The 17,919-nt window shown below is 40.9% G+C and overlaps 1 protein-coding gene and 1 long non-coding RNA gene across 6 annotated transcripts in view; both read left to right on the forward strand.

Annotated features, from left to right (window-relative positions):
- The window catches only part of hsd17b12b (hydroxysteroid (17-beta) dehydrogenase 12b), a 32,891-nt gene extending 26,825 nt beyond the window's left edge, over nucleotides 1-6,066 (forward strand). Inside the window, exon 11 of the mRNA XM_049561963.1 lies at nucleotides 3,915-6,066. Coding sequence (XP_049417920.1) covers nucleotides 3,915-4,022 — 108 coding nt within the window. The 3' untranslated portion in view covers nucleotides 4,023-6,066. The remainder of the gene's footprint in view (nucleotides 1-3,914) is intronic.
- An 8,028-nt stretch (nucleotides 6,067-14,094) lies between these two features.
- The window catches only part of LOC125879995 (uncharacterized), a 248,571-nt gene continuing 244,746 nt past the window's right edge, over nucleotides 14,095-17,919 (forward strand). For all 5 annotated transcript variants that reach the window (XR_007448001.1, XR_007448005.1, XR_007448003.1 and 2 more), the window contains exon 1: nucleotides 14,095-14,432. This is a non-coding gene — a long non-coding RNA (uncharacterized LOC125879995). The remainder of the gene's footprint in view (nucleotides 14,433-17,919) is intronic.

Below are 17,919 nucleotides of genomic sequence, written 5' to 3' on the forward strand. Positions count from 1 at the left end.
TTATCTCATAATCCCTCTCCATTCAGATGTGCAGTGCAGCTCTGTCCACCTCCCAGTCATAATCCACAATCCAGTTATAATCCACAATTCACCAGTATGTCATTTATTTAATCCCAAACATTCTATATGTTCACAAACAATAACTGATGTTCAGTCGTCTTTGCTGTAGCTTATTTATTTATATATATTTTTGGGTTCACAACAGGAATGGTTCAGATTTTTTTTGAGCTGGGGTCGTATGAGGCACTCATCCATAGTCAGTGTATTGCCTGCAGTAGATGGTGGTTGTCAGTTTGGAGAAGCAGACAGGAGTACCATCACAGAAGTGCAGCTATGTACCGCTGTGGATGGTTGTCTGCAGCAAAATGTATTTTAGCCACTTAAATAAAAACTTTAAAAAACTGATATCAGTCTGAGTCAGGGCTGGGCGGTATAATGACTATGTACAATGTATTGATATATTTTTAAGCAAGATATAAAATTATACAACACCATTTATATAGATACAGGGTTAAGTTGCACTACATGACACATACCACTCTCCGCTCTCACACTCTCCACACAGCTCCACCCCACTCACTCACAAGTTCTCCAGGAACACGTTTTAGAGCCGTAGCCTGACGTGCACCTCCCCAGAAATGTAACTACATGTGGCGATGCAGACCTCCTGGCTATTTTTGTAAGCTGAAACCATTTCCCTCAGTGGAAACAAAGCTTTTATTTACTTTAATTACACAGATAAACAATAAATTGTGAAGACAATAAAGCCTCCACAAAATAGCATTTTCAGTCTTGTGTGTGATTTACCCTGGCTTCATATGAACAGAGGAAATCGCCGCTCGTCGCAGGCTACTTTATAAAATATAAAATGCCATAGGCTTGTGCTAATGACGTTAGCATGTTATATTTGTTTGGAAAACGTGTTTAGTGTAACCCAGTTGTTTTGTTGGTGAACCTGGTGAGCTGTAATGGAGCCGAATTTTGGTATGTTACCTTTGTTAAATGTTGCTGTTATTCTTGGTTTTATATGAATAAACGAAAAGTATGCTAGCTGCTAGGCTAATTTATACAATGTAAATGCCATAGGCTTGCGCTAATAATATTAGCATGTTGTGTTTGTGGGGAAATGTGTCCAACAAAAGACAAGTGTTTGTCTGCGAATGCTGCGATTTATATTGAAGCTGATTTGTGTACTTGAAGTTGTTGCTTTTAAGCCATGTTTTTTTTTTTTTCCTAAGATATTTTTATGGGCATTTTTTGCCTTTAATTGATAGGATAGTGAAGTGTGAAAGGGGGAGAGAGAGAGAGAGGAGAGACATGCAGCAAAGGGCCACAGGCTGGAGTCAAACCTGGGCCGCTGCGGCAACAGCCTTGTACATGGGGCGCCTGGTCTACCACCAAGCCACTGACGCCTCTTTTAAGCCATGTTTAATCTGTGTTTTGAATCAATTATACTTGACGGCACTTCACAGAAACCCCACGGTCGGCCAGTGTTTTGGAGGTGTAACTGTTGTGCAGCTGCATATTTTCAAACAGGGGAATAAAATCCACGTCTTTGCATTTTGTTTTTAACAATCTGTGTTTTATAAAACTGCTTGTGACATCTCAAAGGTGGCTTTGACTTGCAGCTGAAAACATGTAGCCCATTTCATAGAAAATACCAAGATATATGTCGTGTATCACCAGTTAGCCTATAAATACAGAGATATGAATTTTTGTCCATATCGCCCAGCCCTAGTCTAAGTGGACCCTATATTGAAAATTTTCACCACTTCACCTTGCTGTCAGACAGCTTTGCTTTTGGTGCTACATTTCCCCAACTATAGGCCTTCCATGTTCCTGTGCATGGGCGCAACTGTACTGTGCACTGTATTACACCGCCGTACAGCTGTTGAGGTCAGAAAGTGCCGTCTACAAAGGAATAAAAACAGCTGTGGCTAGTTGCACTGAATATAGACATCAACACTCTACCTGTAAGCCTGAGACAACTTGGCGTTCGCAGTAACGTTTCTCTGAAGAGGATTATGTCAAACCACTGCCAAATAAGTGAGAGAGACACTTACTGAAGAGTGCTGCTGTGCCCAACGTCAGGTAAAATAACACTAAACACCTACAAATAAATTAAATGACTCACCAAACAACCAGGAAAGTGTGAAGCGCTGGCATCTTCTGATTCAGAAAGATCCTGAAGTTGTGTTGAAACCAAGTCCCACTCGTGGCAGCAGTAGCTCTCTGGGCATGCGTTTATAGTTTACACAGTTTGCCTGTGCTCTTTTTTTGGCCTCCAGTTTCAACAGAAGTTCCCCCTCTCCCAAATTTTTGGCCGTTCAGTCTCCCTCTGTTGAAGTTCTTCTCCTGTATAATCCAGTTCACTAACACAGTGGTTCTCAAATGGTGTGCCATGAGATTTTGTGATAATCACACATTATTATGGCTATTTCCAACTGGGCCTATACAAAAAGTTGTGAATTAATTTTTAATTGCCTGACCTGAACAGCTGACCTGCGGCGTAATTTAGTGCACAGCATAGTTGTGTTTATGCATTGGAATGTGGAAGTTCTACCATTGAGAAAATGTAGCGCCAAAAGAAAAGGGCTGTCTGATGGCACGGTAAAGCGGTGAAAATATTTTCCGGCCACAGCAGTACATAGCTTAGCTTCTGTGGTGGTACTCCCATCTGCTTCTTCCAATTCAGAGCGTGCTGACTGCTATCTACTGTAGGTAATACACTGACTATGGATAAGTACCTCATACAGCCCTGTCCCTTTTAAGATGTAATTGTAAAAGACCTGCAGTAATAAAACTAAATGGATATAGAAGTGAAGGCTGCTTACAGAGATGTGTCAATTTGGAAAAATAACATTCAGCTTTTAAGTAAGCAAGAGCATTCTATAGGTAATTAATTGAATATGGTAATAGAAAGTCAATGAAAGAACCATTTATGATGCTTCATAAAACTGCTCCTTACTTAAAAAGATTTAAAACAGTGGGGGTTTCCTCAGAATAGAATCAACCATCACACTGTCGCCTGGGAAGCTTTTGTAAACTGACATTATGGCTAAAGCCGAAAAGATTTTATCGCTGTAATTTGAAACCTACGAATGCACCATATGTAAAAATTAGTTTGGTGAATTTGCCCAGCGAGAGAAGTTCACCATATTTTAAAACTGACTGTAAGTTTTGCCAAACAATTAAGAGATTTTCTCTGCAGCTTTTGAAAACATTACTGAGGTAAGGTTTAAAGGTTTAGTGTGTAAGATTTAGGGGGATTTAGTGGCATCTAGTGGTGAGGATTCCAGATTGCAACCAGCTGAAATTTCTCCTGGTTAGAATTCCTTCAGTGTTCAAGAGGGTTTTACTGGGAGCTGTATTATCTGCAGAGGTCGCCTTCCTCACCCAAAGACTTGGTGATTTAAACTGGTAAAAACACTGAATACAGTTTCACATTAAAAAAAATCTGTTTTTCGGATGCTTTCTTTGGGACCTACTGCCATTTGTGGTGGTTGATGCCAAAATGCAAATGGCCCTATCTACAGCCAGTGTTAAATTTGTCCGTTCTGGGCCATTGTAGAAACTTGGTGGTGCCACGTGGTGATCTCTGTAGATGATATAAACGGCTCATTCTAAGGTAATGAAAACACTACAATGCTTACTTAAGAAAACTTAGAATATATCCCCATGAATCCTTCACACTGAACCTTTAAAAAAAGTTTTTGTAAGATGTGCAGCTACTTTAGAGACCTGTGCCAAAATGGCCGTAACAGCACAGGCATTAAAACAGCTCAATTGCCTGAATTTTCCTTTGCACGAACTTGCTCTCCACAGTTGTTGCTCCTGTGGGTTGGAAATTAATAATGAATGCTAATCTGTTATTTGTAAATGCCACCAGCTGACCATGTAATTTCCCTCTGTAGGGCTGGGTGACTACAGCTCTGCTCCCTGCCAAGATCCTCAACAGCCACGTGATGGGGATGGGTTTGTCCCAGCGCGCTCGTTACCTTAAGAAGCAGAAGCAGGGTTAGATGGATCAGCGGCGGCAACAGGCAGAGGGGGACCAGCTGTGTTAACGACTCGTCCGACTACCATCATCATGGACCATGAAGAGAAAATGTGACAGTTTCTGGGCAACATCTCAGTTTCCCTTCCCTCTGATACTCCCAGTCATAGATGATGTGAGGCAGCATCTGGCCACGGTTGCCGTTACATGTACTCAATCCAAAACAGTTGTGTGAAAAATACTGAACAAAGTGCCGCTCTTCATCAAGTGATCAGCTTTAATGAGTGGAACACTAACATGGAAACTAAAAACAATTCCCCAAGCTATCCATCTGTCCACAAAACATGATCAAAAATTAAGGATATAGATGATTTGGATGTGAGGTTGGAGGCCTCTGTGTATCTGTGTATACATTGGGGTCTCCTGTGAGTATGTGAACCAGCTTTTAGCTATGCTGACTAGCTTAAAGCTATATAGTCAAACACTGGAGGTGGTTCTTTCTCTCTAGAGCACTTACACAATGTTTTCTCAAGATTTAAAAGGTGGCAGTGGGTATTTTGTGACATTAATAGCTTCCTTAATCCCTCCATTTTCGGCATTTGTTTTTCATTTCATATCAGAAGTTTCAAAGCACTTAGATTTACACCTTTCTTCTTCAGCTCTTGCTTGCTTTTTTCATCTTAACATTTTCCTCTGCAGTATTGATGTGGTGGTGAAGGGGACCGTATGTTTGATTTAACGAAACTGCGTTTCATCTCTTTAAAAAAAAAAAAAAAAAACAAAGAAAGAAAAGAAATTAAGAGGAGGCTTTGTAGATGAATAACCATCAAAGAGGGAGAAGTTTTGGTGAAGTATGGAAATGTGTGTTTTGTTCACAAACCAAATTGATTCTAAAACTCATTCTTACAACTGCCTGTTATTGCCTGGCATTATACTCTCTCGCCGGAAATTCTTAAAATCCCAGAAAATCCTCCCAAAATACACTTGATCCCGATATAATGAGTGGTTGGTCTGGTTGAGTGTGTGACAATAAATGTGTCACATCAACAGTAATCTTGGATCTTTTCACCTGCATTGTTGAATTTACTGAATAAAGACCAAACCACATGTACAGATGAGACAAACCTGTGAAATAGTGTAAAATCTCTGATATTCTCTTTTTGAAAGGTACGTGTATGTTGAGTTTGTGTGTTCCTAGAGTTGTAGTCTCATATTTCACTTGTCTTGGCTCAGATATCAGCTTTAAGTTATACTGTATTATGTAGAGGTGTGGACTTGGACTTGGACTTAAGTCAGACTTCCATCCATCCATTTTCAACCGCTTATCTGAAGCCAGGTCATGGGAGACACAGGCTGAACAACGTATTCCAGACTTGAGTCACAAATTTGGCGACTTTAGACTTGACAAAATAAAAGACTTGCAGCTCGACTTGAACTTTAACACCAGTGACTCGTGACTTCTCTTGGACTTGAACTTTTTGACTTGAAAATACTTGATACCTTTCCTCGAGACAATTTGGGAAGAGATAATAACAGACATTTTCCCAGTATGAGATAAGTTAAATACAGCAAGACGGGACAGAAACCAAAGAAAACAAAATTCATTCTGTTGTGCTAGTCGACTCGTTAATAGCACTACTTGTTCTTAGGATACTCTTGTGTTAAAATGTCATTACATTTGGTGAGGAGCCCAATATGACTTGTTTAGGACTCAGATCTCTCAGTTTAGGACTTGGGACTTGACTCTGATTTGTCTGTCTTGAATTGGGAATTTGTGCAAACCTACTTGTAACTTACAAAACAATGTCTTTGTCACACCTCTTGCATCGATCCCTATGGAAAAGTCGGACTCGACATTTCACTTGTACTGACTCTTCATGTGCAGCAGCAGGGGAGCAACTTTAGTTATTCGTGTTTTCCTCAAAGGTACTGGCATTAGGTTTTAGGCATACTCCTAATTCCTCGGGTGCATGCTGTTTGGGGTGAAAGCAGAGCAAGACACAGCACCTAGGAAACTATATTGCATTTGTCCTTCCAGCCATCAATAAATCTCAATTCAAATAACCTGAGTCATCTGTCTGTTGTGACTTCTTATCGGTTTCACCTTGTGCTTTGACTCATGTGGCTGTGAGTTTCAGAGAATGGAGGGGACATGTTTCAGCCTATTTTATACTGAATTCATGGGAAGGCCTGATAAGAGAGCAGCTCTTGTTTTAATTTCTTATTTGACGTTTTAATTAGAAAAAGCTTGGAGTCATATATTGCATATAAAAAGTGTATAATGTCTGTAAATCTGCCAGGCGGCATCTCTGTCAGATGCCATCACACCCAAACATTCATAATAAGAAGTCCACAAACTCCTCCGTTTAATAAAAATGCCAACATGCCCATATTTTATATTATATCCTCTAACAGCCTACCAGTCAGCCCATAAAACTCTCTTCAGTGGTTTTACCACGATTCGTCATTTTCACAGTCCATACAAATGTGTTGCTTTTTCATGTCCTCCCTCTTCCCTCCCAAACATCACCGTCCGGTTCCCATGCCAACAGTTTCTGGGAGATTATTCCGGTGCACTAGTATGGAAGCTGCGGAAATGTGTCATCGCTGCGAATGTAGGAGGGGAGAGGAGATCTGTGTGTGTGGAGGGATGCCCAAAGGAAGAAACGAGTGGGCTGCAGAGATGTATATAAAGAGGAGCTCGGTGGTGCTCAGAGTCCACGGCTCGCTCAGGCTCTCACACACACTCTTTGATTTCACAGCAGTGTTTCAGAGCGAAGAGCAGATTGGAAAAAGAGCAAAACAGGATCTCTCAAATCATCTCTCATCAAGCAGAACCCTCAGGACTGAATATTAAACAGCTCTCACTGATTGACTATTGTATTTCAGATATTTTTTTTTCTGCTTCATCTCGACCAATACTTGTGGAGACAGGTGATCAGATACACAAAGAATTTTTGACCTTAAGGCTTCAAATACCACATCCTACGACCACATCTTCTCTAGAGCTCCACTAAGTCGTCATCCTCACATTTGGGGCCACTGTTCACCATGGCGACCAGCATGGACACGCTCCCTGCCCATCTGCTGCCTTTGGTGATGGAGGAGTTCCCCCAGTCTCTGGCCACAGCTTGCGTCTGCAGGGCTGGACAACGCGAGCCCCGCCTCCGCTGCGTGCAGTGTGGCATCATCGAGGAGGAGGAGGAGGACTGCTCCACCCTGGAGGAGGACCAAGCTCTGCGGTCCTTCCTGCAGACCGTGGAGAGCCTGAGGAGGAGCACCAGATGAGCTCTTCCAGAGGAGGTTCCAACATGACTGTTTGACCTATTTGGCTTCTCTGCAACCAGTTTGGAGACGGACAGATGTCTACAGTGTTGCGAATGCAGACTGTGCTGACTTTAAAGCTGTGTCGGTGGTGATATTTTGATAAAACAGTCACCACTGATGGACTATACATGGCAGTGGATGAGACTGCACTGAGTCCAGACACTTAAGAACTGTAATGGAACGCTTTTGAGAGCTAGTCAGAAGATGCTGGCAAAGAACCACTGTTTTCCATGTGTTATATATATATATTTTTAAAGTGAATATGATTTGTTGTAAAGTGATTTTCTGCAAAGCTTTACTTTCCCAATGCCAAGTTGATATTGTATTATTAACACAATTGCACTGTTTTCTTATTGTTCATATCGCCTGCTGCTAAGATTTTAAATTTAATCCATAAAGCTGATGTTATAAAATGTATGTGGTGGTCTGACTCCTCTATTATTATAGTTCAAAAGTGTTAAATTTAATGTTGACAGCTTATACACACTTTAAACACCAAGCTTCTTATAATTGTTGCTTGAAATCCAACACTAGGAGCTGTGTGTTTTGAGGTGAAATGTTGGCTTACAGAAAGCCATTAGAATCTTTCAGGCCTTTCCATGTGGTGGCACTATTGATACACTTTTTTGAGCTAAATAGCACAAGCTAAACTGCACTATACAACAATCCCTCCTCTCAGTCCGGCCTAACTGCATTATTAACACCTGCAATCTGTACATTAGCCCTGCTATTTTTGATATCACGAACCATGAATTTATTTTGGCTTTAATTGTTTAGAGACACAAAGGAAAGACACAGTCATGAATCACGAGGCCACAACACATAAATCCCCCAGCTATCACGCAGTGCCTTCCTCGGGCCTCGAAATAAAAGCAAAATTTCACCCTTTTAACTGTGTGGATTCTTTTATACCACCCCCACCCCCTCCACACTCCCACCCCCACCCCTGTGACCAATTCATTCTCACCGTCTGTACTATCGTTGAGGCAGCTTTTGCACAGTCAAGCTCTATGTCTCATCGTCTTCACACACTAAAGAATTTGATGCTTTTCAGTTTAAAAGGCAAAAACAAACAATCACGAAGCTGCCATTACAGGATGAATAAGCAGTTGTTTGAATCACGGATATATTGGATTGCACTTTATCAATTTCTTTATGATTTTCAGAAAACAGCAAAAAATATTTCTGAAAAATACCCTCTGCAGATGTCGGCTACATAAATGTATTCAATTACAGATATTGTATGCCAGCTGCAGCCTGTGTAATCTTGGTTGTTATGGAAATAGCTGCTTCTTTGTGAAGGGGGGCTTTTTAATGCTCAAGAGAACAAGTCTTTTCGCTTCTGTTTTCATCACTTAATTCAGTGATCACTGCAGTGGTGTTGAAGTCCGAGGTTGTTTTTTCTCCGAAGCTTTGTGTGGTCCAACAGACTTGAGTCCACCCCTGTTTTGTTTAATCATTTATAAACACTTAATCTAAATTTAATTAACTAATGAATAAAGCTACTTCATCAAATCATACTTTCTCCACAAGATTACATAATGTTTTTTTTTTTTTTTAACTAATTAGATAAAAGAGTTTTGGTTAATATTTACTGAAAGTCAAATCCTGGATATTTCCTCCACTATAACTGACTCTAGGTGTGAAGCACTGATGCACAAGTAAAAGTTATTTGAAGCAATGTTCTCTGCAGCCCAAACGACGGAATAAATGGTGGCATTGTATGTGTAGTTATGACATGCATATTTCATATGTAGCAGATATATTGAAACTTTACATATCAGTTTTAAAGTGTATGTTGTGACAGCTCTGTGATCAATGTGTGGTTAGGTTCAGGCACAAAAAAACAAGTGGTTAAGATTGGGAAAAGACCATGTTTTGGCTGAAATTAAATGTCCTGACCTCTTTTTAAAAAATACCCTTTGTCGCTACAAGCACGGCTGGAAATGTCCCCACCTATTGTTAAAATAATACCCACCTTTGTCGCTACAAACATGGCTGAAAAATGTCCCAAACCTTTATCACAAAATTCCCACTTTTGTGGCTACAAAAAATATCCCAACCCATCGTCAAAAAATACCCACTTTTGTTAGTGCTTTTGCAAACATGGCTGGAAATATTCCAAAGTGTTGTCAAAATGATACCCGTTTCTGTCGCTACAAACATGGCTAGAAATGTCCCATCCTTTCGTCAAAAACACTTGCTTTTGTTTCTACAAACATGGCTGGCAATGTCCCAAACCATCATTAAAAAATACTCATTTTTGTCACAACTAACATGGCTGGAAATATCGTAACCTGTTGTTAAAATAATAGCCACATTTGTCGCTATGAACACAGCTCCAAATGTCCCAAACCTTTATCACAAAATTCCTGCTTTGTGGCTACAAAAAATATCCCAACCCATCGTGAAAAAAATACCCACTTTTGTTAGCTCTGCTGCAAACATGGCTGGAAATATTTCAACATTTTGTTGAAAATGATACCTGTTTCTGTTGGTACAAACACAGCTGGAAATGCCCTTATCTGTCATTTAAAAATACCCACTTTGTCATTACAAACATGACTGGAAATGTCCCAACACATCATCAAAAAATTCCCACTTTTGTTGCTACAAACATGGCTGAAAATGTCCCAACACATCATCAAAAAATTCCCGCTTTTGTCACTACAAACATGGCTGGAAATGCCCTTATCTGTCATTAGAAAACACCCACTTTTGTCACTAAAACATGACTGGAAATGTCCTTATCTGTCATTAGAAAACACCCACTTTTGTCACTAAAACATGACTGGAAATGCCCTTATCTGTCATTAGAAAACACCCACTTTTGTCACTAAAACATGACTGGAAATGCCCTTATCTGTCATTAGAAAACACCCACTTTTGTCACTAAAACATGACTGGAAATGTCCCAACCCATAATCAAAAAATACCTGCTTTTGTTGCTACAAACACAGCTGGAAATGCCCTTATCTGTCATTAGAAAATACCGACTTTTGTCACAACAAACACGGCTGGGAATGTTCCAACCCATCACCAAAAAATACCCGCCTTTGTTGCTACAATAAATATCTCAACCCATTGTCCACAAATTGTCACTTTTGTCACCACAAACGCAGCTGGAAATATCCCAACCTGTTGTTAGAATAAAAGCCACATTTGTCGCCACAAACACACCTGGAAATGTCCCAAACCTTTATCACAAAATACCTACATTTGTCACAACAAACATGGCTGGAAGTGTCCCAGCCTATTGTTTAAATAATACCCACTTTTGTCGCTACAAACATGGCTGGACATGTGCCACCTTTTCGTCAAAAACACTCACTTTTGTTTCTACAGACATGGCTGCCAATGTCCCAAACTATCATTAAAAAATACAAATTTTTGTCGCAACAAACACAGCTGGAAATATCACAACCTGTTGTTAAAATTATAGCCACATTTGTTGCTAGAAACACAGCTCCAAATGTCCCAAGCCTTTATCACAAAATACCTACATTTGTCACTGCAAATACGGCTGGAAATGTCCCCACCCATCATCAAAAAAATAACTGCTTTTGTTGCTTCAAAAAATATCCCAAACCCTCCTCAAAAAATACCCACTCTTGTAACTACAAGCCTGTTGTTGAAATGATACCAGCTTCTGTTGCTACAAACACAGCTGGAAATGCCCCAACCTGTTGTTAAAAAAATGCCCACTTATGTCGGTCTTGAACAGTAGTCGGCTGCTTGGCAGCCATGTCGTCTAGGTATCAAACTCAGCTCATGTTATATCATCTGAACTACGTATGAAACATGAAAATGTAGCATATGCATGGTTTGCAGAAACCTTCAGTGCCAACATTTTGTTCTGGCAACTGTGCTGTCCTCAAGTAACCCTTAGATTGCAACTGTACATCTAAAAAAAAAAGTTTGCTTTTCATTTACAGCCATGGTTTCACCCATACTGAACATCCATCTCTGTACAAGCACACATTTTGTCCAGGAGCAAGAGGTTTCTGGAGTGTATCCCAGGACAGGTCACCACTCTATTACAGGGCTAACACAGACAGACAACCACACTTACACTGACATCTATCGGCAATTTACAGTTGCTGACCTGTATGAATTTGGGCCGTGGGAGAAAGAAACCCACGCAAATACGGACAATTCACTCATTAAATTCAGAAGAGCTTATTCATCGCCGCAGGCCAATTTGCAGAGGCATACTGAGCGGTACAGTGAGACAATACAGGAAAACTTTTAAAAAATACCTAAAAATGCGAGGATAAACTGTACACAAGGAAAGTAAGTGGAGAGAAATTTGGTTTCAAATTCAGGACATTCTTGTTTGGAGGTGACATAACTAATATTGATTCTATTAGAGCATTTCTCAAAAAGATTTTGTTCAGTGTCCTGAGATGGCCCGCTACCCCAAATCTCTTCTTGTGTGACTAAATGCACACACACACACACACACACACACACACACACACACACACACACCAGAGCTGAAGACACCCTGCATGCTGCAGGGTTTCTTTAGCGTTCTGTCCTAGATTAGGGTACTGTAAGAAAACTGCTCAAATCTCCTTTTTGATTAAGGATATCCCTCCTGCTGTGAAGCTCTGTGGAATGATTGTGCCGTTTTTAACAGATCATTATGTAAACACACAAAAGACAATAGCTACATTTTCTAAGATGATTGGTCGTTTGCATGGCAGGAAAGCATTAAGACAAGTAACGAAATACTTTAACAGTGTGACCTTTGCCTCTGTGTTTTAATATGTGTAGAAAAATTAGACATTTAACAGTTTAATTAAGCCTTGAGCTTTTCGAGTAAAGAAAATTGAATGCACTTTGTTTTATATTGTCGTCATGATATGAGAAAAAGATTATTTAGTAGAACTTTTAAAATGTGGGTTCAAAGATGAGTGAGGACAGCAAACATCCAGAGGTCGAAAACAGGCAATTTATTTATCATATAGGCTACTGATAAATATTAATGTTTGTTTTCTAACTAACCCCTGGCCATGTCATTTTTTCAAAAGTAAATTCAGTACCCCTGCACTAAATGTACATAATATTATTGTGTCAATGTACTTAGCAGTCTTTACATTTAATGTAACAGTACTCAAAATTCAATCAGCAATCAGGTCCACTTGAGCTCCACTTTAATCTAGGGGAAAAGGAAAACAGACTGAAAGGTTTATTAAGGGACTGTTTTTACTCATCAGACGACGGGGGTGGCTGAGGCAGAACTTCTCTTTTTATTTTTTTTTTTCAACCCGCACTTAGGCTACAAATGTTTTCCATACTCAGTAAATTGGTTATTAGATGTTTAACTCACTCTTTGACGTTTGAAATTTAAAACTTAAAAAGTTGAAGATGTAATCATACACCATACTGTAGTAGTACAGAGCACACCTGAAACTTACCCGGTCACTCTGCTGGGTCAAAACGTTTGCATTCACTCGCAGAAGCTGCTCCTCTAATCTGATAAGCTCTAAATAGTTTGATATATCGATTATCCGCTGCAGAAATAAAGAGGTCATGGAGAGCTCCGCCTGCGCTGCATTTACAGACACATGAAAATCTCTGAATTTAAAGAGGGGACACAGAATGATACAAGGGGATTCACAAGCATTTAAGGCCTGTTTCCACCGCAGGAACTTCGGGGTAATTTTACAGGGCCGGGGCCCTTGGTGCGTGTCTCCACCACAGGAATCACCCCCGAAGGACAGAGTTTCGGAACTTTTACTGCGGCTAAACAAGTCCCTGCCTCGGAGTAGGTACTCAGAACGGCCCTGAAAGACTCCCGGCTGGGCTTGGGGATTACTTGGTGCTGATTGGATATACTCAAGGCGGGATGTGACGTTTTGTAATTACTATGGTTATCGTAGATTAGCTGGGCTAACCGTTAGCTAGCCGTGAAAAAAAAAAAAAAAATTCCAGCAGATATCTTAGTTACAACATGATTGAGCTAGCAAAGCAGTTTTGTGTTGCTATATGTGGTATTTATTCAGTTTTGGGAAATCACAATGTCTAGAAAGCATCAGCTGACAGGGACAGCTAACAGCAGCAGCAAAGCTAACATCAGGACGTCATCTGTTGACCTCGTCCTGTTGTCGGATACAACATGAAACTACTCTAGTTAGCTCAATCATGTTGTAACTAAGACACCCGCTGGAAAAAATATTTTTCACCGTTTATTGAGTTAATACAGACACCGCTAACGGCTAACAGCTAACTTAGAGGACGTTCCTGTAGTAGTTCCTGCCCCCCAAATAGTACCAGGAACTTCTTCAGTGGAAACGGGCCTTTAGATTTGGTTGTGGTTTTTTTCCCTGATGGAAGTGTGTTGCACATGGTGTGTTCAAGGACTGTTGGTAATTTGAAAATCCAATGATAATATCTGTTTTTACCAAATGGTGTCACTTCTTCTTAAAAAAATTGACAGTAAAATTAATATAAAATGCAACCATTTAAACGTGTAGGCCCCTCCCTTAAGCCAAAACAACAAACAGCCCAAGTGCTTAAAAAATGATTTGACATGCCTCCCCCTTTTTGCACCACCCCTACCCCTTACAAGTAACGAACAGTCCCTGAGGATGGCGCAGTAAGACAGTGAGGTGAGGCTGAAAGCAGCAGTAAAGCTAATACGTTGACCCTCAGATTTTTACTTAAGTTACACTTAAGTTTTAATTGCGTGGTCAAGGAGGAACGTGATCCCTACCCCGCTGTGGGTCACATATCAAACGCACCCCTTTCATCATGGCGGCGGGTTTTAAAAGTGCGTGACGTAATCTCTACCAGGTGCAGGTGTGTTGCTAATGAGCAGCTGTGTTGTGCGCGCCGCTGTTGTTCATGTAGCGTATCATGAACAGGCTAACCTGCAGAGTGTCCGTTAACGTGGCTTCAGGACGGCGTTTTAGAGGAACAGTGATGTTTGTGCTGCAGCACAGGTTCAGTTATGAGTTATGTTTGTGATATCAGCAGTGGAGCCGTCGGCTTTTTGGGACAGTTCAGCACCGTGGGGAGTTGTCATGTCCTGCTGTGGAGTTTACTACAGCAGCAACTCTTCAGAAAGAGCCTCTCTGTGTTTCTGCGTCGCTCCATCAAGGTAAGTTTTTCTTCTTCGCAGATATTAAATACACAGTTACCTGCATCATCTGCTGGCTGCCAGTAATATCTGTCCTTCTGCTTCCTGTCTGTTTGTGCAGCATTTGCATTGTTATTTATTGTGGAACTTGTTGAGCTTATTTTTCTTTTGTTTGTTGTTTAGAATGTGCATCATTATGTCCTCACACTGTAATGAAATATGTTAGGGGTAGAGGCATGGGCGGATTGTGAGACAGTGGACCCCTGAGCACATATGCAAAAGGCCCCACCACCCTTCCAACACAAGAGCACGTTTTGTGTTTCTTTAGCCCCTTCCCATTGCACAAAACCCCACTAACACCTGCCAACATCTGGCTTTTGTATGTAATGGGAAAGGTTACAATCAGCATTTAGACTGGGACAAGTGACTTTGCAGTAGTTATGGATATTTATGGGCTCTGGCTCTGTTCGGCAGTGATAGAAATTAGAGGTGGGTGATATTATATCACGATATTTCAGGGTGTTTTTGCGATAACAATATTCTTGACAAATTAGTGAAAGAAAAGATAATAATAATAATAATAATAATAGAATATATATGAAATTAATTTAAGAAAATAGAACTGCAGCAAAACAAGTGACATAGTTTAACATGTTAATAGAAATGCAACACCCAGGTGAACCAACTAATTTGTACTTTTTACGGTGGGATGCAATGACGCGCCACCACAAAATATCGTCTGTCTCCACCCAAGCAGCTCTCAAACATCGATCCAAATTAGTTGGCACTGAGTTTGAAAGAGAGACAGCGTAATTAAGAGATATATTAAAAGAAGTAACCACCGTAACATTGCTTTACTGGCCTCCATGCTGCTTTTTACCAACCTGGAAATCCAGTTGACCCGCGCAGCAAATTCGAATCTTCTCTGCACGGGGATCTGGCCTTGGAGAGCAGAGCCTGGTGAATGGCCATCGGACCAATCAGATCAGTCTATCTGACAGAGGCGGGCCCTGGGTGGGCGCAACATGATGACGACAGTGCTGCGCCGTAGGAGTCAAAAAGAAAACAACCAAGATGGCAGCTGCTGAAGGACCGTGTCCATTCAGTGTAGCTTTGGAAGAAATGCTAAGCCAGCTACACTTATCTTTTTCCTTGAGAGAGGAACAGAAGACTGCCCTAGAAGCCTTCGCTTCCAGGAAGGACGTTTTTGCTGTTTTGCAGATGGGATACAGCAAAAGCATAATATATCAATCAGTTAGCCCCACTGGTCGGCAAACCAATGGGGATTAGGGCAATGAATACATCACCTTGTTTTTTGCTCTGATTGGCTGTTGTGCTATCCAATTGCGTGCAGTGGCATTTAATATGCCTCAGTTAGTGGCGCCCCTTGGGTAGGAAGGGTGTATCGGTGAGGGCCAGACTCAAAATCTTTCTAGATTTGAGTCTGGATTTCCAGGCTAGCTTTTTACTGTTTACTAACCTGATTTCTGCCCCCTCTGTGATGTTGAATGTGACACACCAGTAAAAAAAAAGACAGAAAGGCATACTCATCTACTGCAGAGCCCTGTAAACGGTTCTAGTTTACTGCCAATATTTAACTAGTTTTACTGTGTTTAGAAAACCTGTAAACTGCACTAATCATGGTGGAAAAGGAGTATTTGTAATTGTCTTGTGTCTCTTTGATGTAATTTTGTGTGGGTTTTTTGGTTGTTTTGTGTCTCTTTAGCCCTTTCTTAGTGCACAAAAAACCACACTAACACCTGCCAACATCTGGCTTTTGTATGCAATAGGAATGGTTAGAATTGGCTTTCACATGGGGTCAAATGACTCTACAGTTATGGGTATTTATTGGTTCCTTTATCGGCTGGTAGTGATAGAAGTACAACACCTGAGTGAGCACGCCAATTTTAGCACCTTTACTGGTGATTTGCAATGACACGCCACCACAAAATATCGTCTGTCTCCACCGAAGTAGTGCTTAGTGCTTGACATGGTATTTGTGGCAGTTTGTGTCTTTTTGTGGTTGTTTTGCCTGTGTTGTCTCTCTGCAGCTTATTTGCATTTTTTTGTGGTCACTTTGAGTCTCTTCCTGTCAGTATGTGGTGATTTGGGTGACATTTTACAGGTGAAGGCCCGGGGGAGCCTTTGACACTTTGTGGCCCTGGGCTTGTGCCTGGTGGGCTCGTTCAGTAATCTATCCATGGGTACAAGTGGTTTTGTGCATATTTCAGCCTAAACTGGTTGTTGCTGTTGTTTTGGGATGGTTTACTCATTGAAACCTAAAATTTAATGTCTTTAGTGATGTAAACATAACTGTTGTTTTAGCCACAGTCCATGATCATAATTAATATGTGCTTCATTGAAAACTGAACATGCTTAATTTCTTCACATACATCATATTCAGTGACCAGTATAGATGCTTTTTAACTCAGTGAAATGGGCTCGTGGTGTATTTCCATACTATTCTTCTTATCATAATTACATCTAAACTGCTGAGCTCCCGTGTTGAACACTGCTGCTTCCTTCATTGTTAACCTTGTATCTGTGCTGATGGTCATCTGCTTATCGCTTTATTTGATATGAGGAGATTGTCTGCTCCAAGCTTCAGGTCTTGTGATTTTAATATGTATAAATTCATAATTATTTGCTGCGTAGCTGATGTGTCTAAGCCTGCTGCTGCATATCCGGTGGATTGCTGGGTGTAGACTCATCCATCTCAGTTCACTAAAAACTATATTCCCCTCGTGGTGTAAGGTGCCCAGCAGGGGAATGGCAACACAGTGGTTGACGCCGTCGGCCAATTTGCTAACTCTGCTGTAATGCTGCCGCAGAAACCTGCTCCTGCCGCCGCTCTCCTGTAGCATTTTATAAACCCCACCTTCACCCCAGCATCCACCTGTAGGCTCAGAGTCTAAGTTCCCCCGGGGGCAGTTTATTATCATCGCTCCCCAGTTGCTGCTGTGCTGAGGTTGGTGTTTGCTGGCTGGGAATGACGAGCTCAGAGTATAACACCACATATCAACTCCGAACATACTCCTCGTTCACATAATAAATCTGTTCTACGTGAGTTGGCTGCCGAAAATAGTTATACATCTAGAAAATTAATAATATGACTCATTTAGTTTTCTTTAGTAACTCTAAGGGATAATTTAAAGAAGCTGTTTGTATGATTTAGGGGACATTAGTGGCATCTAGAGGTGAGGATTGCAGATAGCAACCAGCTAAAACTTCTCCCTGGTAGAGTTCCTTCAGTGTTCAATGTTCAGGAGGTTTTTACCGTGAGCCAAATTATCCACAGAGGTCTCCTCCTCTCCAAAACAAAAGGACCAGATGATGACAACTGTTAAAAACACTGAATAAGGCAGTCTCATGTTATGCCTGCTAATGTGTGCTAACCTTTTTTTTTTTTGTCTGATAATTTAATGTGTGCTCATCTTATTTCTGATCCAGATGTTCAGGAGGTTTTTACTGTGAGGAGAATTATCCACAGAGGCCCCGTCTTCTCATA

Source organism: Epinephelus fuscoguttatus, linkage group LG2 (genome assembly GCF_011397635.1).
Source record: "Epinephelus fuscoguttatus linkage group LG2, E.fuscoguttatus.final_Chr_v1".
In the NCBI taxonomy this organism is placed as follows: domain Eukaryota; kingdom Metazoa; phylum Chordata; class Actinopteri; order Perciformes; family Serranidae; genus Epinephelus; species Epinephelus fuscoguttatus.